Raw genomic sequence first — 20,753 nt, 5'->3', positions numbered from 1 at the left:
GACGAGCAGTTATATATCATTGTTTATTTTAAATAGCATCATTTTATTCATAGTAACCTCTTATTTTACATAGTTTCAAATTATAGGCTTTTTATTTTTTTATCTTCAACTAAAATAAGCTTATTATAATTTGCGGTTTTTATTATTATTATTTCATAGCATAACAGGATATAAGACTAGATTTAGAAGAGATGCTCTTTTTTCAAATAAGTGAGTTATTTAGTTTCAGCAGGCCTATCCATAGTTAGGATAGGATAGACTATGAGTTTATGACTAGCTTTTAACACTATGGTGTCGAAGTTCCCCTTTCTAATAGAATAATGATACACTATACTTATTAATTTGCAATAGTACTTTTCACTAAGAATATAGCTTCAAGTAGTAATGCTTACAATGAATAATGATATAGATAATAAAATCTACAAATCCCTTTTATATTATCATAATTAATCAAGTCGTATATTGAAGTGTCATTATCTAGATAAATAAACTGCAGCTGTAGTTAATTGCGTATTGATAAAACTTAAATTTAAGTTTTTTTTTTTTTTTTGTAATTAGAAGGAAAAAAAGTCTATTTTAATAATCAATTCCAAGGAGCCAATAAAATGGGCTCTCGTGCAGGAATACGCCAAAGTATAATAAAATAAAAAAAAAGAGCTTTTCCTCAAATATGCATTTCCTAAACTAACACGTTTTAAGTCGCAACTTATTTTATTAGCTCTAGAGATTTTTTTTTAAAAAAAAAAATATGACAGTCTAAATATCATCGTTATTTTTATAATAAACTTTATTTATTTATATTGATGTTCGGATGATGCTTGGGTTTATATTATTGTTTGTTGATCAGGAGACGGAATAAATAAATTAGGTCGCCATGGTGACAGGTGATGTACGACTGTAATTGCATTAAAAATGCATCTAGTAATGAGATTTGAAAGAATTACGATAGACCATACTATGATAGAAAAAGTGTAAGCAGCTTGTTTCTTCCCTATGGCTCTTTGTAAAAAATAAATAACTAATATATAAATAAAAAAATAGTATAATATTATAAAACATACTCTATTCTGGTTTAAATGGCTTATTTTTTGAACATATCAATAAGTACCTGTCTCATTCCGTTGTTCTTTTCTAGTGTATTTGTATACCTATTTATTAGACTTGTTTGTATAGATTGATTGATTGATTGATTGAACATAGCAATGAGGGATCATTATTTAGTAAAAGTCTTTATTATTTACGTGCTGCACTAAATAGTAAAGAGGGGTAAGCTTCGTACTTTACCGAATAGAATAGTTTCCCTCTTGGAAAAAGCTATTTCGTATTTTATTCTATTTTTTAGCTCATCCAAATTAGGTTTGTTAACGAAATAAACTATTATCATTTATTATCATGCCAAGTGTGAACTATTGTCAAATTTAAGCTCATCTGCCTTTATTTTATTTTTATTTTTATTTTTATTTTTTTTATTTATTTCTTTTATATGTAAATACATATACATTTATATTTGTATTTGTATTTATTTATATTTATAAAAAAAAAAAAAAAAAAAAAAAAAATTCATCATGGCCGATTCTTCTGTTATCAAACTCTCTCTTACAGAATGGACACACGATCAACGTTTAGCTATTGCACGTATATCTGCACAGGTACTCACACACTCTTCTCTTGTCCTTGGTGAACAATGGTCTTGTGAATGGTGGCAAGAGATCATTAGTTATTTACAAGTAACTCAGTCACAACTTGAACAACATGTTTTAGCGTTCAATAAGGCACTTGAGCTTCTCAAGGGTGAGAAACGAGACATTCGTGTTGAAGTGATGATCGATCTTTTAGCATTAGCATTACACATTACCTCAAATAAGACTAAACAAAAAAAGGTTGATAAAAGACTCGTCATGTTGTATGATGCTCGTGCTAGAGCCTTTTTAATTGAACTTGAACATGCATTGGAACTTTATCCAGGTGACCTTTCCTCTGTGGAAAAAAGTATAGCACAACAAATGTATTATCATTTATTGGAGCAACAACAACAACAACAACAATCTAATAATGTACAACAATCCATGGATAATGAGGCTCAAAAGGCAATTGAAGCTACGAACCGACGTCAGCAAGCCTTTCGTTGGATAGCAACAGGTGCTGGTGTCATTGGGGGAGGTGCTGTTATTGCCTTGACTGGAGGACTCGCTGCTCCTCTCTTGGCTCCCCTTTTGGCAGGTGTGACGGGAGCTGCTTTCTTTGCTACAGCAGGTGGTGTAGCTCTCATGACAAGTCTTCTTGGGTTAACAGGAGGTGGTTTAGCAGGTTGGAAAATGCATCGTCGCATGAAAGGGATTGAGCAACTTGGGTTTAAACAGATTTTACAAGATCCTGATTTACCACCTGTACCTGCTTTACATTGTTCTATTTGTATTTCTGGTTTCTTATTAGATTCAGAAACAGAAGCCATCGTAAGTGAGAATATATATATATATATATTACAGAATAATGTTTGTTTTGAAACTAATTTTCTCTCTCTCTCTCTTCTACATATATATATACATACATATGTATACATATTTATATATAGTCTCCCTGGGAGCTTGCCTTTGAAGGAAAAAGAAACAATACAGATCTATTTTGTTTAGAATATGAAACAGAGACTTTATTAAAATTGGGTTATTCATTTAAAAGATTTATAAAGGATACGGCTATAAATTATGCTGGTATGGAAGTTGCTAAGGCTACCATCCTTCATTCATTTTTTGGTAATAGATTTTTATCTTGTCTATTATACTCAGTTACTTATATATATGTATACATATAGCTGCTGTTGCGTTACCAGCTACTATATTGAAAATTGCTGATGTAATTGATAATCCATGGCAAATGGCAGTTGATCGATCTAAAAAAGCAGGTGCAGGTAAAGAAGGATTCATATTATAATTAAGTATAGATAGATAGATAAATAGGTAGGTAGGTAGATATTAACAGATGATTATAATAGTATTAGCAGACGTATTACAACAAAGAGTTCAAGGCAATAGACCTTGTAATTTAGTAAGTGATTTTTTTTTTTTTTTTTTTTTACTTGAATAATTACTTGTAGACAAAGAGTTCATAGTATTCTATATTAGATTGGATATAGCTGTGGATGTTTAGTGATATGGAATTGTTTACAGGAACTTTATGAAAGAGGATGTCATGGACTGATCGATAATGTAGTCATGATGGGTGCTCCTATCTCTACAGATGAGTCTTGGGAATGGCAAAACGCACTGAGTGTCGTCTCTGGTCGATTTATCAATTGTTATACGTCCAATGATTGGGTTTTGGCTTTTGTCTATCGATTACATTCATTAGCAACAAATGTAGCAGGTTTAGAAGCAGTGCCACATTCACGTATTGAAAATATACAAGTTAATTTAGATGGACATACTAAATACCCATATGTTATTAAAGATATCATGACTCAATTAAGGATAGAGTAATAATACATTCTTATTTTATTATGTAATATATATATATATATATATATGATATGCACACTAGTTATTCCTTCCTCCATTCATTCTGCTTTGAAAAGATGATAATGAAGAAAGTTCTTCATCTTATTCCATTTCTTATTATGAATGGCATTATCATCTTCAATGATCACGTTATTTTGTGTGATATCTTCCACCTGATCTATATCTTCTTTTTGAATACTTATTGGAGGAGGAGGAGGCAAAAGTAATAAAGGTTTCTTTTTTTCCAGTCTTTCATTAGCAAGAAGAGTCTCCCATCCATCACATAATAACATCCAATCATACAAGGGCTTATCCTTTTCTTCACTTAATTTTCCCATTAATTTTTTAAATAATTCTATTAACCATGAATAATTTGGCTCATCTGAGAATCCTATGGCACGAACATATTGCATATATTTCACAAATTCCTCTATATAGATAGATAGTATGATCAACAATTAATAATAACAACAAAAAGGGGAAGTGGGAGGGAGATGGGGATTATACCTGGTAAACCTGCACATAACACTTGAGGACTTGAAGATTGTTTCATCTTACATATCTTGTTATACTTTTCTTCAATACTTTGAGCATGTATTCCTTGCCATGGAAGTTGACCTTTTAGAAAGTAAATCAAAACATAACCTAAAGATTCTAAATCATCCCTTCTTGACTGTTCTATAAAGTGCAAATGATATATCATGACATACTATGTATGTATGTATGTATTATAATTATTTACCATTACCCAGGTGCATATGAATACTCATATATCTTGCTGTACCTGATATTCGCTTTCTTTCACGATAAGGTATATGTTCATGTGTATTTGAATCACGATATTGTTTAGCCATACCGAAATCAATAATGGTGATATTTTTATGAGATGAATCTGTAGTAGTAGTAGTAGTAGTATTGATTAAAAAATTATCTGGTTTTATATCTCTATGAATAAAATTTCTTTTATGAATTCCTTCAATCACAGTAAGCTGATAGAATATGAAGTTAGCTATTGTTAATTAGTATATGCATATATATATATATATATATAATACCATTTCGATGGCTAGCATGGTGACAGTTTTTACAGAAAACTTTTTATTACAGATATTAAACATATCTTCCAAACTGGGTCCAAACAAGTCCATGACCAATACATGATGGTATTTTTCATGCCCAAAATAATGAACATTAGACACACCCGCTAAACAGATGTATAAAATAAAAAGGATGCATGTTTGATGATAAGTAACTTGTATGTATATTTATATATAAAATGTGTGTGTGTGTGTGTGTGTATTTACGTGAGCCCTTTAATGATCGATATGTAAAATATTCCTGTTTTAACTGTGGTGTATAACAATCTTTGGATTCAAACTTCAAGGCAATCTGTTGTTTATTGTATAAATTACAACCTGTTAACAGAATAGAAGAATGTGTTAAATTAATGGCATTGTTTTATTTGATTATTATTGCTTTACCTTTATATATTTTACCGTAGCTACCTTCACCTATCTTTTCTCCGATCTCATAACGAGAACAAATGGATTTGTAAAGTGAAGGATTATTTAAAAAGTCTTGCTTTGACATTCTCTCTCTTTTTTTTTTTTTTTTTGAAAGAAAGCAAAGGGAAAAAAAGTGGAGAAAATTAATGCAACAGTTAAATTGTTTCAATTTATGCTGAAAAAGAAAAAAAAAGTGCACGTGACGTTTATTAGACATAATAGAACAAATTACTGTTTGCAATTTATTTTAGTTATAAAAACAAATGTAAACATGCTCCTTAGTAGGTTAATAACTATGCTTTGATCTATTTTTCTTTTTTTTTCTTTTTTTTTTTTTACTATCCATTCACATGCTTATAAAGAGCTAATAAAAATGTAACTTTATAATCTTTTTTTTTTTTTTTTTTTTTTTTTGTAGACTAAAAATTATTCTATTAAGGATCGAATGGATGCTATCAACTCATATGGATTGATTTCATTTACATCTGCTTCAAGAAATTGCTTTTGAATGATTTCAAGCTGTTTATAGACTTGTTTATCTTGTTCAATTTCTATCCGATTAATCCTTTCTCCGTTATTATACTTTATGCAAAGGTCTGAAGCTATAAATGGAATTCATTCATATAAAAGACGAAAAAAAAAAAATAATAATAATAGTGCCGTTACCTCTTTCAAGTATATGATTAGGCAAACCAGCTATACTGGCACACCATATACCATAAGAAGATTCTTTATGTTCTTGTAGACGAGGTATAATACGATACAAGAATGCGACTTCATCTCCATATTCTTTATTATGACTAATAATTTCTGTTTCTGATATCGTAATACCATCTCCAGCCGATAAAAAGTCTTGACTAATTAAATCTATTATTCTATTATCAGCACATGTGTTTTACTCTAAATCAAATATATATGATGATATACCATGAAAATGAGTACTAGCAACGATTTTTGGACAATTCTCATTTTGTGCTAAAAAATAGCCCAAGACAGAGCAAAATAAGGCTGCCCCATCTATACTCTCAGTTCCCTAAATATGTATATAATCTAGTTGTGTTAAATGTGTATATGCAATTATTAAAGTGAAATAGAAATGACCTTTCCAAACTCATCTATAATGACTAGACTATGTTTTGTTGAATGGATCAAGGCACGATTTAATTGTTGTAAATCAAAGCCAAATGCACTTTGAGGCTAAATCATATATCGTTTAATTGATATTTTATATATTTGTATAAACATATTAAAATAAAATACTTTAGAAACAGTCTCTGATGTTTGTATTCTTGTAAATAATTTATCTACAATTCCAATTCTTGCACTCTCTGCAGGAACAAAACTTTTTTTTTAAAAAAAAAAAAAAAAAAAAAAAAAAAAAAAAAAGACAAGTAGAATGAGTATATGAAATCTTTTATCATGTTATAAATAGATATCATGTACCTTCCAATATGAGCCATATAGACTATTAGTGCAATTTGTTTTAAATAGACACTTTTCCCAGAGAAATTAGCTCCTGTCACAACTTGAATACTATTCATCGTCATCTTATTATCTTGGTTTGATCTCTTGGATAAAAATCCTTGTCCTCCTTTTAACTGAGTGTCATTTGCAATAAATATATCCACACATAATTCCTGTAAAGGATGTCTACAGGATGTATTTATTGTTAAATCAAATATAATAACATCATTTTTAGTTAGTTACCTTCCCTGTGTAATAACTAATGAGTCATCTTCTGTAATGACTGGTTGAACATAATTAAATTTTAACGCAACCATTGTAAATGATATCAAACTAAAGTAAAGTAAAAGGACAAGAGAATTAAAAAAAAAGGAGTCTATAAGGTCCTTCCTTTTTATTTTACCAATCGATTTCAGACAAGATATGAACAATTTTTGTAAATTGAGTCTTATGTTTTAAAACATGTTCTGATAATTCCTGAATAATTTCAATTTCTTTATCTGTTGTTAATGCATGGATGTCTCCAATCGTTTTATCCAATTCTATATATAAAAGTCAAGTCAATAGACTGTAAAGCTGTTAATTCTAATTACTTTTTTTTTTGTTTGCTGTACCTTTTGTTTTATCATTTTTATAATACAAATTATCTAATGTTGTAAACTAGATATATTCGAAATGTTATATACGCATTCCATTTATAAAAATAACTTACTTGTAGTTCAAATCCAACCAAGTATTGCTGATAATAGTCACTACTATTACTGTCACTATCTCTCTTTTCGGATTGACGTTGAAGATGAGACTGTGGTAAGGTAATCAAGTAGCCTAATTGAGGAAAGTAAACGACATTAAGTGCAGAACCGAGACGGACTGGTAAAGAAGCACTCACTTCTTGAGATACTTGAAGCTATATATTATAATTTATATCAAATAAGTCAAAATACAAACGATGTATATAATGTTTATATCTAACTAAGTAATCGTCTAATTTATTATATTTCTCTCGTAATAAATCAAGTTCCTATATAATGATTAAAATACTATATATTCATATTTTATATGTGTCCTATATTACATGATCTATTCCTGCTTTTACAATAATACGAGCCTCTTCTTTACTTGCTTCAAAATCAATCTTTTTTTTTTTTTTTTAGTGTACATGTCTATGAATACTTTAAACAAATATATACGTATTATAATGCTATACTTTACAATACAATCAATAGAGGATCCTAATTCTTTCATCACTTCCATCATTGATATGGCTTCTTTTGCTTTTTGAATTATAGGTAGATCATAACAAGTCAATTGATTCAAGATACCAAAGATACATATAGTGTAATAAGCAAACTACGAAATAGATAGATTAGATAGCTATATATTCCATTAAATATACATATATATATATATATATATTTAGATAGCTACTTTTAAAATGGATTGCCAATCATTAGGTGTTGCTTTGGACTCTCTTAGTTTTGATAAGAGTCGATTTATGTTTTTAATATGCTTTAGAAATGATGAGATCTCAATGATTTTATCTCTTAATTCAGGCTTAGAGAATACGTGAATAGTAGCATGTCGATCAGCAATTACTTGAATTTCTTGTGTAGGACGAGAAAGCCATTCTTTCAATAATTGTTTACCTAATACACTCTTGGTTTTATCCAAAAGACCTTCATATATGTATACAAGTTTCTTTTTGTTTTAATGACATGTAGTAATAGTAGTTATTCTCTATTCTACATACCAAATAATGACAGTCTTTCTTTTTCCCTTTTTTGATGCATGTTAGGGTGAGTTTCTAAATCAAAGATACATAATGATCTGTGTATATATACAAGTAAGCATATAGTATTCATATATATGCATATGATGTCTTACTTTATCGTATCTGAATTGATATGCATACATTTTTTACTAGTATTATTAGTATTATTAAACATGCTTCAATTATAGAGACTCTTTTTAACTTACTTTGAAAATGTTTTCAATACAGTAGGTTCATGTAAAGAACATGATTCATCATTTATTCTTTCTTCTCGTTCAATTTCTTGTAAATGTTTCAATAATACACCAGCACATCCAACCTAAGTAAGAGCACCAGGCTTTATTAGTTAGTTAAAATATAACCAGATTAAATAGATAAGATTTAATCTAATTTACACTAATTCGACTTTCATCTAAATAAAGGATACCTTCCAGATGCAAATAAGCATGTGTCTTATTGCCTTCATCTGGATCTCTTAAGTAGATATGTTCTTCATCATCTCCTTTATTCATATGTTGAATATACCAATTTAACAATATAGAATGTCCTTTTTCATACATAAAGTCCTTTGCAGGTACTTTTTTAATTTCAATTGAAGTACCTTATTACAGACATAAAAATAAAATAAAATAAAATAAACGATACACAAAGACATGTAGGCATATACCATATTCAACTTTTAATACTTCAAATAGTCTATTGTATTGCTCTATAGCGTCTGATATAATAATGAATGTAGGTAATATTTGGGCTATCACTATATATAATAGTTGTCAGTTTTATTATTTATTTATTTATTTTAGTGAATCATTTTAACGCATAGTTGTGTATTCTAATTGCTCTGTTTCATTCACATCTTCCATTAAATAAAGCTCTAAACTTGTACTTGAAAAATATGAACATCCTAGTCTATTAGACTTCCAATGTAGACACATACAAACTTCCATTCTTTTTAAAAAAAAAAATAAAATAAAATAAAATAAAATAAAATAAAATAAAAGGGACAGTAATCAACAAGCATGAATTTTATTCATGTTAACTATGTTCGGAGTTCCAAATTAAATTAGGTTTTTATTTTGTTTATCCTTTTTTCTTTCAGCTTTTTATTTTATTTTATTTTATTTTTTTTAACCGAAAAATAAAAAAAATGGACTATTTACGTTATGATGACCAACGTCGTTATGGCGAAAAAGAAGACCCTAGACTACTTGAAGTAACTCAATGTCCTACTGATGCTGCTGCTTTAACAAATTGTGCCTACATTACTCCTGGTTTCATGGATCCCAAAATTCATTACATTATTGTAGACCGTGAACATGCTTTTTCTGTCAAGTAGGTACAAAAAACAAATGGGTTAAGAGAGAGAGAGAGATGGAAAGAAATATGTAACTAAATTATCATCTTTATTTAGATTTGATAGGTCAATTCCAAAAGGCCAGATTGGCTTTAATAGCATACAACGTCGCTGGGCATCTTTTTCAATAGGCCAAAAAGTAATTGTAGAACCATTTGACGTTCATTCTGAAGGCATGGATATCTATCTTGGTATTTTAAAGATGGAGATTGACTTTTTTTCAAAAAGTAATAGACTCCCGGATGAATTTAAAGAAGATGATCTCGCAAAAGCATTTTCAGAAGTAAGATGATGATATTTATAAAAAGCATTACTATTGTTAATCCTCTTTCTTTTTTTTTTTCCACCACTTTCCCTATCTCTCTCTCTCTTGATAGACCTTTTATTATCAAATATTTTCAAAGGGACAATCTCTAGTATTTGAATATTGCGGTGTCAAGTTTAAAGTAACCATTCAAGATTTGGCTGTAGTCGATTTGAATGTATTAAAGAAGGGTGAAGTGAATGCTCGTCAAGAAAGTCAACCAGACGCCTTTCGTGGTATTTTAATGCGTGAAACCAATATTGAGCTTACAAAGGCAGAAGGTTCGTTCCTAAATCTGAAACCATCAAAAAATAAGGCGTAAGTTTACAAATAAATAAAATAGAAAAGGTAATTAAAATAATTCATATATAGGATGAGAACAAAAGCATTGATAAAACCAGATTTTAAATTTGAAGATCTTGGCATTGGTGGTTTAGACGATGAATTTAATGCCATCTTTCGTCGTGCTTTTGCTTCCCGTATTTTCCCTCCTGCTTTAGTAGAAAAATTAGGTGTTCAGCATGTGAAAGGTATCTTACTTTATGGTCCTCCAGGTACAGGTAAAACTTTAATGGCACGTCAAATTGGTAAAATGTTAAATGCCAAGGAACCTAAAATTGTGAGTGGTCCTGAAATTCTTTCCAAGTTTGTTGGTCAGTCTGAAGAAAATGTTCGAAAGTTATTTGCTGATGCTGAGGACGAGTATCGTAAAAAGGGAGAGGATTCAAGTTTGCATATCATTATCTTTGATGAGTTAGATGCGATCTGTAAGTCTCGTGGTACGCGTAGTGGTGACACGGGTGTAGGTGATTCAGTAGTAAATCAATTATTAGCCAAGGTAAATAATAGATGATATATCGTGGTTTGTTACTCACCATTTTTTTTTTGGGGGGAAATAGATGGATGGTGTTGAGCAATTGAATAATATCCTTATTATTGGTATGACTAACAGAAAGGATATGATTGATGAAGCCATTTTACGTCCTGGTCGTCTTGAAGTCCATATGGAAATTGGTTTGCCTGATGAAAAAGGTAGACTTCAAATTCTTAAAATTCATACTAGTAAAATGAGGTCGAATGATGCCTTGGATTCTGATGTCAGTCTTGAAGAACTAGCCGACTTAACCAAGAATTATAGCGGTGCAGAAATTTCAGGTGTTGTTAAAGCTGCCACTTCTTATGCATTCAGTCGACATATCAAGGTTGGTTCCCTAGAAGGTGTTTCGACTGATATGGCTGAAATGAAGATTTGTATGGATGATTTTTTGAATGCTCTCAAGGAAGTTCAACCTGCCTTTGGTGTCTCTGAAGTTGAACTACAACAATGTGTTCAAAATCATATCATTCCATTCAGTCCCCGTATTGAGCAAATCTTGGATGATGGTCGTCTTTATGTAGATCAAGTACGTCAATCATCTCGTACACCTTTAGTTAGTGTCTTATTGAATGGCCCAACGAGCGCAGGCAAGACAGCTTTAGCTGCTACTATTGCTATGCGAAGCGACTTTCCATTTATCAAACTAATTTCTCCTGAAACAATGGTTGGTATGACTGAATCTCAAAAGGTGAACGAAATTAATAAGATCTTTAATGACTCTTATAAATCACCTATTAGTGTAATTGTTATTGATGCTATTGAACGTCTTTTAGGTATATATATATATATATAAATATAAAAAAGACAAAATTTACTTAATTTCTATTTTGTAGATTATGTACCTATTGGACCTCGATTTTCAAATGCAGTCTTACAAGCTCTTCTAGTTCTCCTTAAAAAGAAACCACCAAAGGATCGTCGTCTCTTGATTTTGGCCACTACATCACAACACGATATTCTGGAACAGATGGGTATGACCTCTGAATTTTCTGCCGAAATCTATGTGCCTACAATCACATCGCTTGAGAGTATGGATATTATCTTGCAACAACTTGAATTATTTAATGATTCAGAAAGAGAAGAAGCTCTTTCACGTTTGAAGGAAGCTAATATGGATCAGAAATTGACGCTTGGTATTAAAAAGTTATTGATGATTATTGAAATGGCAAGACAGGATAAAGATAAAGTTGATAAATTTGTTAATACCATTTTATATTTATAAACATATTTTAACTGTAATAAATATCCGTTTCCTTATATGCACTATTTCTTTAAATTACACTAGTTGAGGAAAGGTCTTTTTTTGTTATATCTTTTTAAATAGATTAGAGAATATCAAAATATGAATGATGACATATTAGTGAATCTTCTTGGGCTTTATTATTATTATTAGAGAGCATCTAATACCATGATCAATTGTAGAGATTACAGACCCACTATTATGTATAAATTAAACGATTAGCATACTGTAATTACTATCTGATTTACAATAAAGTTTCCCCTTAAGAAATAATAATATATATTATGTATATATTCCTTCAAAGGAGTTATCTATGTATAATGAAGAGACAGCAGGAAGAAAATATAATCTTCTCTTTGATATAGCTAAATACAAATAATTTATAAAGCTCAGTGTATAAATTCTTAAACAGCATTCATCTATGATGGACCTTAATTTATTATAATTCTAGTTCTAACGTATTATTGTATTCTATTTACATTTTACAAAAAAAAATAAAAGCTATCATTCTATACATATATATATTTTTTGGAGTAGTCCTTCAAGTGGCCATCTTTAAAACGACAAAATGAAGATCTTTGCTCTTTAGTTTATCAGGTACACTGAAAGAAACTTGTTCGCCTGTTTCTTTAAAACCTATTTTCTTATACCAAGCCAAAAGCTCAGTTCTATTGTTGAAAACATGTAGGACACAGTTCTTGAATCCTAACGTCTTCATCTCTGAAAGTGCAGCACGAATCAAACGACCTCCGAAACCATGGGATTGACAAGTAGGTGATACAGAAAAAAGACTAATCGCAGCCTCATCTTGATTGAGAGGTTTGATCTGTACTGTACCAACAACTTTGCCTTCGTCAAATGCAAATAATAATGTATATGGGTTACCATTTGTTCGAATGAATTCTTCCATTTCATTTACAGTTATTCGTTCACCTTCCACATGTTCTTTTTCAGATGTCCATCCACCTATACAAGATTTGATAGGGGAATATTATTATTATTATACATACAAAAAAAAAGGAGAGAGACGGATTTATAAATATATGTATATGTATATACATGTGTGTATATTTACCTTCGGATCGGTAAGCGGCATTTACTACTTTAGTAGCTTCTTCTTTATATCGAATATCTTCAAGGGTCACTTTACGAATACAAAAGCTAGGCTGGACCATCTTAATTATTTTATTTCCCGAATAAAAAAAAAACTTCTCGAATTTGAAGCCTCTTTTATATATTATCAGTAATGTCAAAAAAATTTTAAAAGTCAGTTGGAAGGCTTTCAACAAAGAGCCGGTGTTTCGGAGAAACCTAAATGTTGTATTTTATTGGTAATATTACTTGGATCAAAATATAGTAATACTGGTTTTTTGTTTTTTCACAATAATAAATTTGCGTATGATGGTTTCTTTTGCCTTTGCACATAAGAGTTAGTCAATTTTACCTATATCAATCCTTTATTTGCGCATTTCCATCTTTGATAGTTTCAAAGTGTCTAACAACCATGTTCCTGACGAGTTTATGTATTGTTTTAATGGTGTGATTTGGGACTTCTAAAAAGCGCCAATTGTTCCATTTTTGTCAAAAAAAATAAATAAATAAAGATTATCTAAGAAGCAATGAAATTAATCTTATTTTGGGCACGGCACATAATTCTGTATTATCAGATATATAAATATTCAAGTAAGTAATTGTAAAATAATACGTACAAGTGTTTAGAATATTACTTCAGAGGCTTTTCATCCCAGTTAATAATCCCTTTAATGAGTTTTAATGCAGAGTAAAAAAAAAACATTTCACATAACTTTAAATTGACACATTTAGTAATTCTAAAATAGTTTCAAGATGAGAGATTATTCATTGAATCAAACTTTACATGGGGAATCCAACATTATAGATTTTTATGTGAACAAAGGAATGAGGTTCAATGATAAAGAGAAGACTACTGAAGCTATCTTTAAAAAGACAGTTGAATAAATTCTGAGCAAAGATAGTGAAGATACAGTAGTTTTGAAGGAGTCTTGTAATGAAATATGCACTGGTGAATATATGGTGTATGCAATATTATTTATTTATATGAAATAATATTATTGATTTTAATATTGCATACACCATATATTCACCAGTGCATATTTCATTACAAGACTCCTTCAAAACTACTGTATCTTCACTATCTTTGCTCAGAATTTATTCAACTGTCTTTTTAAAGATAGCTTCAGTAGTCTTCTCTTTATCATTGAACCTCATTCCTTTGTTCACATAAAAATCTATAATGTTGGATTCCCCATGTAAAGTTTGATTCAATGAATAATCTCTCATCTTGAAACTATTTTAGAATTACTAAATGTGTCAATTTAAAGTTATGTGAAATGTTTTTTTTTTACTCTGCATTAAAACTCATTAAAGGGATTATTAACTGGGATGAAAAGCCTCTGAAGTAATATTCTAAACACTTGTACGTATTATTTTACAATTACTTACTTGAATATTTAATTTCATTGCCTCTTAGACAAACTTTATTTTCTTTTAAAAAAATATATATATCTATTCATCATCTTCACTTAAATTGTCTACATCATTTGTCCAATGAAGTGAAGTATCTACCGCTTTTTTCCATATTTTATATTTTTCTTCCCTTTCTTTAGTTGTTGTGTTAGGTATAAAAGTTGTCACATCATCGCCATTAGTCATTTTTTCTTTCAGTTCATCAATGTCTTTCCAAACACCTACTGCTAATCCAGCAGCAATAGCAGTCCCCAATGCTGTTGTTTCTCTCATTGAGGGTCGTTCAACATGGATGCCCAAAATATCAGCTTGTATTTGCATAGCAATATCTGAGTTAGATACACCTCCATCTACTTTAAGTACTTTTAGAGGAACACCTGCATCTTGATTCATGGCATCTAAAATAGCCTTTGATTGATATGACATGGATTCTAATGTGGCTCGTGCTAGATGATATTTATTTGTATAACTCGTTAATCCTATCATTGTTCCTCTTGCATCATCTCTCCAATAAGGTGCAAATAAACCTGAAAATGCTGTGACAAAATAGACACCTCCTGTATCAGGGACATGTTTAGCTAACCAAATGAAAAAAAAAAAAAAAAAAAAAAAAAAAAAAAAAAGAGGTTAAAATAAAAATAAAATAAAAATAAACTGTTTCATTTTTTTACCTAATTCACTCACTTCTTCCATGGAATTAATAAGTCTTAGATTATCTCTTAACCATCTCAATGAAGAACCAGCTACTGCTACTGATCCCTCTAAAGCATACGTTGCTTTTGCTTCTTTACCCAGTTTAAACGCAATAGTCATAATCAAACCATGTTTAGATTTTACCATATCTTCCCCAGTATTAAATAACATGAATGCACCAGTACCAAAAGTACATTTTGCCTCTCCTTTCGAAAAACATTTTTGGCCTAAGAGGGCTGCTTGTTGATCCCCTAAACAGCCACTAATAGGTATACCTTTGAGTGCACAATTTTCTATCTCTAATTTACCATATATTTCTGATGATGAACATAATGTTGGTAATAATTCCTTGTCAATGTCAAAAAACCTCAATAGATCATCATCCCAATTTAATGTCTTGAGATTCATTAATAATGTACGACTCGCATTTGTTACGTCAGTTACAAATGATGAGTGATTTGTCAATTTGTAAATTAGCCAACTATCAACGGTACCCAAACAAGCCTCGCCTGCTTTCACAGCCTCTTTCACTTTTTCATCATGATCCAGCATCCAGCGAAACTTGACTGCTGTAAAATAGGACGAGAGACTGAGGCCTGCAATATCTTGAATTTGAATATCATTGCCATCTTTCTTTTCCTTTTCTTTAAGGTCGTGAACAAGGTCATCGGTTCGTACATCACTCCAGACGATCGTGTTACGTAAAGGTTCGCCTGTTCTTTTGTTCCATGCGACAGCTGATTCACGTTGATTCGTGACACCAATCGCTTTGATATCCTTGACATGATGGCCCATAAGCTCGAACCGTTTAATTGTCTTTTCGATACATTCGAGAACTGTATCAAGAATAAGTAAAGGATCATGTTCCAACCAACTAGATATATATATATGTATATATATATGTATATAAGAATAAACAAATGGAGAAGAAGGAAAGAATATATAGTGTGATATGTACGATATTTACCCAGAATGTGGTTGTGATTGCGCTAGTTCAACTTGATGAAAAGTAATCAATTTTCCCTCATCATCAAATATTAAAAACCGTGAAGAAGTCGTTCCTTGGTCGATAGCTCCAATAAATTGCTTTTCTGTCATATGAATATTTAAATACAAAAGTAAAATAAAATAAACAAAAATAATAAAATGCGGGGGCAAAATTATCTTTAACCATTTATTTCACTAAAAACTCAGCATAAAGACAACAATTATTAAAAAAAAAGGGTCTATTTATTTAACATTCAAAATCGTTTTTATTATTATTATTATTGCCTTCATAACCTTACGCACACTACAATAATTAAAACACACACATACAAAAATAAATAATTAAATGAAATCCCACCGAGAGTTTACGAGTTATAAAGAAAAAGCCCAAATGTGTGAAAAAAAAAAAGGAAAAAGTCCTTGTAAGAGAACAAATCCAAACAATCAACCAACCAAATAAGGGAGGGGAAGTATATGATTATGTCTAATATATACATCCATATTTAACTTACCTATTCTTACCTGATATACTATATAAAGGGTAAATACATTATATAATTAAAAAGAAGGGAAAGGAGAGAGAAAAGAAAGTGCGATAGAGAAAAGGAATATATAAAAGAGGAGGGGGGAAGGTTGGTTGGTATAAAAAAAAAAAAGTGTACATTCAGGTAACTCGTGGCGACGCATGCATTAACATGGTCCGCTCATAAGGGTCTAATCTCAGCCGACTATATAACGTCTAGCACCCCTCGGTTGTTCCTTTTAGTACACAAAATAATGTATCCAAAAATAAAGAAAAGGCCAAAACCTAATGCGCATAATCCTACCATCTTCTTTCTATAGAGAAGCTTGACAGCAACCTACCAAAAAAAAAAAAAGGAGAATGAGTAGAGGCGATTGAGGCAAAGGCGCTTTTCCCTATATGGTTGAAGAATTTATTAAAATGCGATAAATAAGTTAGTAATAAAATGATGTTCTAAAATGGGGATATACTCCTTTTTGTTGTTGTTGTTGTTGTTGTTATTCCTCTATTCAACTTATTATTTGACAGGGTTAAACATACGATCGATCTCTTCGAGCGTTTTACCCTTTGTTTCTACTAACATAAAGCTACCTAAGAAAAGAACTGTACAACAAGCGCCGGAAAAGTAATAACCACCATAGATGGTTTTATCCATAAAGATAGGCATGATAAAGGTCAATAGGATACCAATTGCCCAATTCAAACCGTAAGCTAATGCAATTACTTTAGAACGTGTACGCATATTAGAAATTTCAGCAGGATAAATATAGGCTACAGGACCCCAGCTATAGGCATAAGTAGCTTGGAAGATAAAGATAAAGGCAATGACAGCAGCACAGGCATGTTTGTTGTAAATACTGACTTCACCTAATTCATCTACGTAATGATAAGCTTGAAAGAGTGCACCAACAGCATACATCGAGACACCCATAATGAAAGCGCCTGAAGTAAAAATTAGACGACGTCCCAACTTGTCTACAAACATGACAGTCAAGAGATTCATGATAAGGACCAAAATATTACTAGAACCCGTAGTAGCCAATGAAATAGATGCAGATCCCACACCAGCTTGAATAAAGATTTGAGGTGCAAAATAAGTAACAGAATAGGTACCCGTAAAGGCTGCACCATTACCAGTAAATAAAGCAAGTAAGGTACGCTTCAGATTTGTTCCGCGGAAACATTCAATGTACGTACGATTACCAAAAGAATGTTCAGTTTCAATCTCTTCACAAATACTTTCAAATTCATTACGGACTTCAGGATCATCAATAGTAGATCCGTGTAGTTTAGCAAGCACTTCAAGAGATTCCTCATGACGGCCCTTATCAATTAACCAACGTGGAGAAGGAGGTAAGAAATAGACGACACTTAATAAGATACAGATACCGAGTTCCATAAGGAAAGGAGCGCGCCATGCCCAATCTGTTGTAATATAAGATGTACCAAAATTGACAAAATAGCCAACAATAGTGCCTACAGATAAACATGCACTAAACAAACTAATAAGACGGCCACGAATATCGGGTGGTGCGATCTCCGTATGATACAAGGGAATTGCATTAGTTAAGAAGCCTTCACCAAGACCAACAAACAGACGTCCGACTAATAATAACCCAAAGCTGTATCCAATTGTTTCAAAAAGTGCCCCTATTGCGAACGCACCTGTACCAAGAAGAATTGCATTTTTACGACCCATAAAATCTGAAAAAAAAATGGATAATTGATGTTAGTAATATGTTGTATATATATATACATACATATATATTTTTAATTTTACCACAAACATTGCCAGAGGCTAAACCACCAATTGTAGCAGTTAATAGCATCATAGCAACTAAGAGACCATTACGATAAGTGCTATCTACATTCAGGAAACGATTGATAAAAGGTTGGAGTACCATTATACCCGAAATAGCACCTGTATCAAAACCTGTTACGAAGCCACCAGTAGCAGCAACAACACCAGCCATATAAAGTGACTTTCGACTACCTCTATGAATCGATTTTTTTGTAGTAATTGACTCATTATCAAAATCAATTGTATCTTTGATATGTTTACTAGACATTATATTATATGGTATAAAAGATAAAAAGAATAAATATAAAATTTTAAAAAAAAAAAAAAAAAAAAAAAAAAAATATGTTTTCTAATTATTTATATTTTTTTTTTTTTTTTACGATTATCAAATCAAAACCAATCTCGTATATCCCGATTTTGAATATTTTACATTCATATCAAATCCCTGCTTACACTTTTGTATTAATATCATTTGTGTAATAATAGTGCTTGTTACTTTACTCTAAAATTGTATGAAAAAAAATTATTTATTATACAAGACGTGAATATTATATTATCGTTCTCAATATTTTTTTTAAAAGAAAAAAAAAGCTTATAAATCATTCTAATATGAATTTATTCAATTTTATTATTTAGCAGATCTGTTTAAACACATCTAACTCATTTTTTTTTTTAGAATTTAAAAAGGTCGGGATGCTAATATCAAATTCACAAAAAAAATTACTTCCAATGAAAGGGTCGTATAAGGGAGCTGAGTTTGCGCACGTGCTCTTCCCCTTTAAGTATTGATAATAAACTATATCTTATCTTGTAAACCATTTTATTACTATGTTTTTTGTATTCACGTAGAAATAGTTAATTTAGTACAATAAAAAAAATATGTATATACTACTATAGTAACTAGTTGAGCATTTAACAAGCGATTTTGAGTTGCAAATATTTGTAATATATATTTTTAATATTACATTATCATGTTAAAATAAATAATAGCTTTTTCTGAACAATAGGCAATTGACAGGTGATATTTAACATAATGAAGAAGCTGATTGCAACAAGTGCTTATTTTTGTCAACATCAATCATTTTTGATTCCATTATTTCTACAAAAACAAAGTCCTATTCACTACAGTCATATATCAAATTATATATTTGTATATACACATATATTATAAAAAAAAAATGTTTATTAAAATAATTTTATTTTAAAAATCAAATATGCAATTATCTTTATAACTAAATTAATAGAGATTAGCCATCTTTTATTACATTATAAAAAAGATGATTGGAACAAAATTATTAGTATTGTTGAATTTTACGACATGACATTTTTTCAGTGCATAGTTTTAATACTAGTCATTGTCAAAGTAATTGAATACAATAGTGATACAATTCAACGTAGAAGAAATATAATTATTGTATTCGATTACATATCCACATATATATATATATATATATATATATATATAATGCTTTCTGTTTGCCTTTATGTATCTTTTAAATTTTTTGCACTTCTTTGATTTTGATTTTACGTATAATGCGTTGCAACTATTTTGCGTATCATATATATAAATATATATATGTATATATTTCGTACTTGATCATTTTATTCATCTATTGTCATTTTCATTTTTGCATATGCTTTTAATCTCTCAAAATATAAAGGATTGCTTGAAGTCTGACAATTTTGATTAAGATATCCATAACACTATCGTTTTTTTTTTCTTTGTATTCAAAAAATTATTTAATTACTTTAGTAATAGAAGTGAGAAACACTATCTTCATATTTGATCAGTGAAGTCGAATTTGAAGAAAGCATTGATATTTTTATTATAAAGTTTTCAAACAAGAACTGGTGGAGCGGATTTGCTGATATTTGTGATATTACTGTAATGATAGAGTATATCCGTCTAATTATGGTTAGGATAAACAGGCTGTCAGTAACTGGAATCAAACTTAGCAGTGAATTGTTAAATCTATTCACTAATTAAGGCGTTTTTTAAAAGGTTTATGGCTTCTGAATACACACCGCTAAATTAAATTTACTTTGATTTATTATAAGCATACTCTTAGAGTATATGTCTTTTTTTTAAAAAAAAAAAAAAAAAGGGAGGGGGAGATTCAATATTTATTTTGTCTAAACAAGATGCACTATGTAGAGGTAGAACATTGAATAGTATCCATTTTCGTAATCATAATTAGTCACTATCGAGAGTTTTAATCCTCATAGTACCTACAAAAG

At 30.3% G+C, this 20,753-nt stretch overlaps 7 protein-coding genes across 7 annotated transcripts; 2 read left to right on the top strand and 5 right to left on the bottom strand.

The window, feature by feature from the left end:
* Positions 1–1,538: 1,538 nt before the first annotated feature.
* BX663DRAFT_545973 (uncharacterized protein) lies at positions 1,539–3,551 on the top strand. Its single transcript, XM_051530949.1, has 5 exons — positions 1,539–2,453; positions 2,573–2,750; positions 2,810–2,905; positions 2,990–3,042; positions 3,120–3,551. Exons 1-5 carry the CDS (start codon positions 1,566–1,568, stop codon positions 3,471–3,473), a joined length of 1,569 nt encoding a protein of 522 aa, XP_051378961.1. The 5' UTR covers positions 1,539–1,565; the 3' UTR covers positions 3,474–3,551.
* Positions 3,519–5,106, bottom strand: BX663DRAFT_522726 (kinase-like domain-containing protein). Its single transcript, XM_051529420.1, has 6 exons — positions 4,973–5,106; positions 4,796–4,906; positions 4,547–4,695; positions 4,234–4,480; positions 3,999–4,169; positions 3,519–3,921 (listed from the first exon to the last, which is right to left on the bottom strand). Exons 1-6 carry the CDS (start codon positions 5,079–5,081, stop codon positions 3,551–3,553), a joined length of 1,158 nt encoding a protein of 385 aa, XP_051378960.1. The 5' UTR covers positions 5,082–5,106; the 3' UTR covers positions 3,519–3,550.
* Positions 5,107–5,399: 293 nt separating this feature from the next.
* BX663DRAFT_522717 (muts domain V-domain-containing protein) lies at positions 5,400–9,231 on the bottom strand. Its single transcript, XM_051529419.1, is given in 21 exon segments — positions 5,400–5,598; positions 5,663–5,863; positions 5,924–6,029; positions 6,098–6,193; positions 6,257–6,338; positions 6,440–6,646; positions 6,704–6,793; positions 6,864–7,002; positions 7,075–7,120; positions 7,173–7,367; positions 7,434–7,481; positions 7,536–7,595; positions 7,673–7,810; positions 7,889–8,136; positions 8,211–8,287; positions 8,345–8,380; positions 8,438–8,550; positions 8,627–8,832; positions 8,899–8,988; positions 9,049–9,195; positions 9,212–9,231. 20 exon segments carry the CDS (start codon positions 9,176–9,178, stop codon positions 5,423–5,425), a joined length of 2,484 nt encoding a protein of 827 aa, XP_051378959.1. The 5' UTR covers positions 9,179–9,195; positions 9,212–9,231; the 3' UTR covers positions 5,400–5,422.
* Positions 9,232–9,378: 147 nt separating this feature from the next.
* BX663DRAFT_442014 (P-loop containing nucleoside triphosphate hydrolase protein) lies at positions 9,379–11,988 on the top strand (the record flags this gene model as incomplete). Its single annotated transcript, XM_051523492.1, has 6 exons — positions 9,379–9,563; positions 9,643–9,868; positions 9,963–10,207; positions 10,262–10,727; positions 10,789–11,539; positions 11,600–11,988. 6 exons carry the CDS (start codon positions 9,379–9,381, stop codon positions 11,986–11,988), a joined length of 2,262 nt encoding a protein of 753 aa, XP_051378958.1.
* A 447-nt stretch (positions 11,989–12,435) lies between these two features.
* BX663DRAFT_522693 (acyl-CoA N-acyltransferase) lies at positions 12,436–13,182 on the bottom strand (the record flags this gene model as incomplete). The annotated part of the gene is made up of 2 exons (XM_051529418.1): positions 12,436–12,972; positions 13,082–13,182. Coding segments are annotated over 2 exons (526 nt in total), but the record flags the coding sequence as incomplete, so codon positions are not given.
* Positions 13,183–14,474: 1,292 nt separating this feature from the next.
* Positions 14,475–16,353, bottom strand: BX663DRAFT_522690 (putative glycerol kinase). The gene is made up of 3 exons (XM_051529417.1): positions 16,172–16,353; positions 15,183–16,078; positions 14,475–15,089 (listed from the first exon to the last, which is right to left on the bottom strand). Exons 1-3 carry the CDS (start codon positions 16,300–16,302, stop codon positions 14,551–14,553), a joined length of 1,566 nt encoding a protein of 521 aa, XP_051378956.1. The 5' UTR covers positions 16,303–16,353; the 3' UTR covers positions 14,475–14,550.
* Positions 16,354–16,853: 500 nt separating this feature from the next.
* Positions 16,854–18,807, bottom strand: BX663DRAFT_545967 (general substrate transporter). Its single transcript, XM_051530948.1, has 2 exons — positions 18,495–18,807; positions 16,854–18,418 (listed from the first exon to the last, which is right to left on the bottom strand). Exons 1-2 carry the CDS (start codon positions 18,781–18,783, stop codon positions 17,232–17,234), a joined length of 1,476 nt encoding a protein of 491 aa, XP_051378955.1. The 5' UTR covers positions 18,784–18,807; the 3' UTR covers positions 16,854–17,231.
* Positions 18,808–20,753: the final 1,946 nt, after the last annotated feature.

The sequence above is a fragment of the Cokeromyces recurvatus genome (assembly GCF_025118155.1).
Source record: "Cokeromyces recurvatus strain NRRL 2243 chromosome Unknown BX663scaffold_34, whole genome shotgun sequence".
Classification (NCBI taxonomy): Eukaryota; Fungi; Mucoromycota; class Mucoromycetes; order Mucorales; family Mucoraceae; genus Cokeromyces; species Cokeromyces recurvatus.
Note: the sequence above shows the minus strand (reverse complement) of the source record. Positions and strands in the feature narration are given on the sequence as shown.

Excerpts from the sequence above, each read along its gene's own strand:
- BX663DRAFT_522690 (XM_051529417.1), bottom strand. The coding sequence starts at position 16,302 with ATGACAGAAAAGCAATTTATTGGAGCTATCGACCAAGGAACGACTTCT. Across the intron at positions 16,079-16,171 it reads CAATCACAACCACATTCTGG|TTGGTTGGAACATGATCCTT; the intron begins GTAAATATCGTA and ends ATATATATCTAG. Across the intron at positions 15,090-15,182 it reads GGAAGAAGTGAGTGAATTAG|CTAAACATGTCCCTGATACA; the intron begins GTAAAAAAATGA and ends TCATTTGGTTAG.
- BX663DRAFT_522717 (XM_051529419.1), bottom strand. The coding sequence starts at position 9,178 with ATGGAAGTTTGTATGTGTCTACATTGGAAGTCTAATAGACTAGGATGT. Across the intron at positions 8,381-8,437 it reads GTATTGAAAACATTTTCAAA|TAAAAAATGTATGCATATCA; the intron begins GTAAGTTAAAAA and ends TAATAATACTAG. Across the intron at positions 7,811-7,888 it reads ATTGGCAATCCATTTTAAAA|TTTGCTTATTACACTATATG; the intron begins GTAGCTATCTAA and ends TCTATTTCGTAG.
- BX663DRAFT_522726 (XM_051529420.1), bottom strand. The coding sequence starts at position 5,081 with ATGTCAAAGCAAGACTTTTTAAATAATCCTTCACTTTACAAATCCATT. Across the intron at positions 4,481-4,546 it reads CCATGCTAGCCATCGAAATG|CTTACTGTGATTGAAGGAAT; the intron begins GTATTATATATA and ends ATATTCTATCAG. Across the intron at positions 4,170-4,233 it reads TCATATGCACCTGGGTAATG|AACAGTCAAGAAGGGATGAT; the intron begins GTAAATAATTAT and ends TGCACTTTATAG.
- BX663DRAFT_545973 (XM_051530949.1), top strand. The coding sequence starts at position 1,566 with ATGGCCGATTCTTCTGTTATCAAACTCTCTCTTACAGAATGGACACAC. Across the intron at positions 2,906-2,989 it reads ATCTAAAAAAGCAGGTGCAG|TATTAGCAGACGTATTACAA; the intron begins GTAAAGAAGGAT and ends TGATTATAATAG. Across the intron at positions 3,043-3,119 it reads GCAATAGACCTTGTAATTTA|ATTGGATATAGCTGTGGATG; the intron begins GTAAGTGATTTT and ends ATTCTATATTAG.
- BX663DRAFT_545967 (XM_051530948.1), bottom strand. The coding sequence starts at position 18,783 with ATGTCTAGTAAACATATCAAAGATACAATTGATTTTGATAATGAGTCA. Across the intron at positions 18,419-18,494 it reads AGCCTCTGGCAATGTTTGTG|ATTTTATGGGTCGTAAAAAT; the intron begins GTAAAATTAAAA and ends TTTTTTTTTCAG.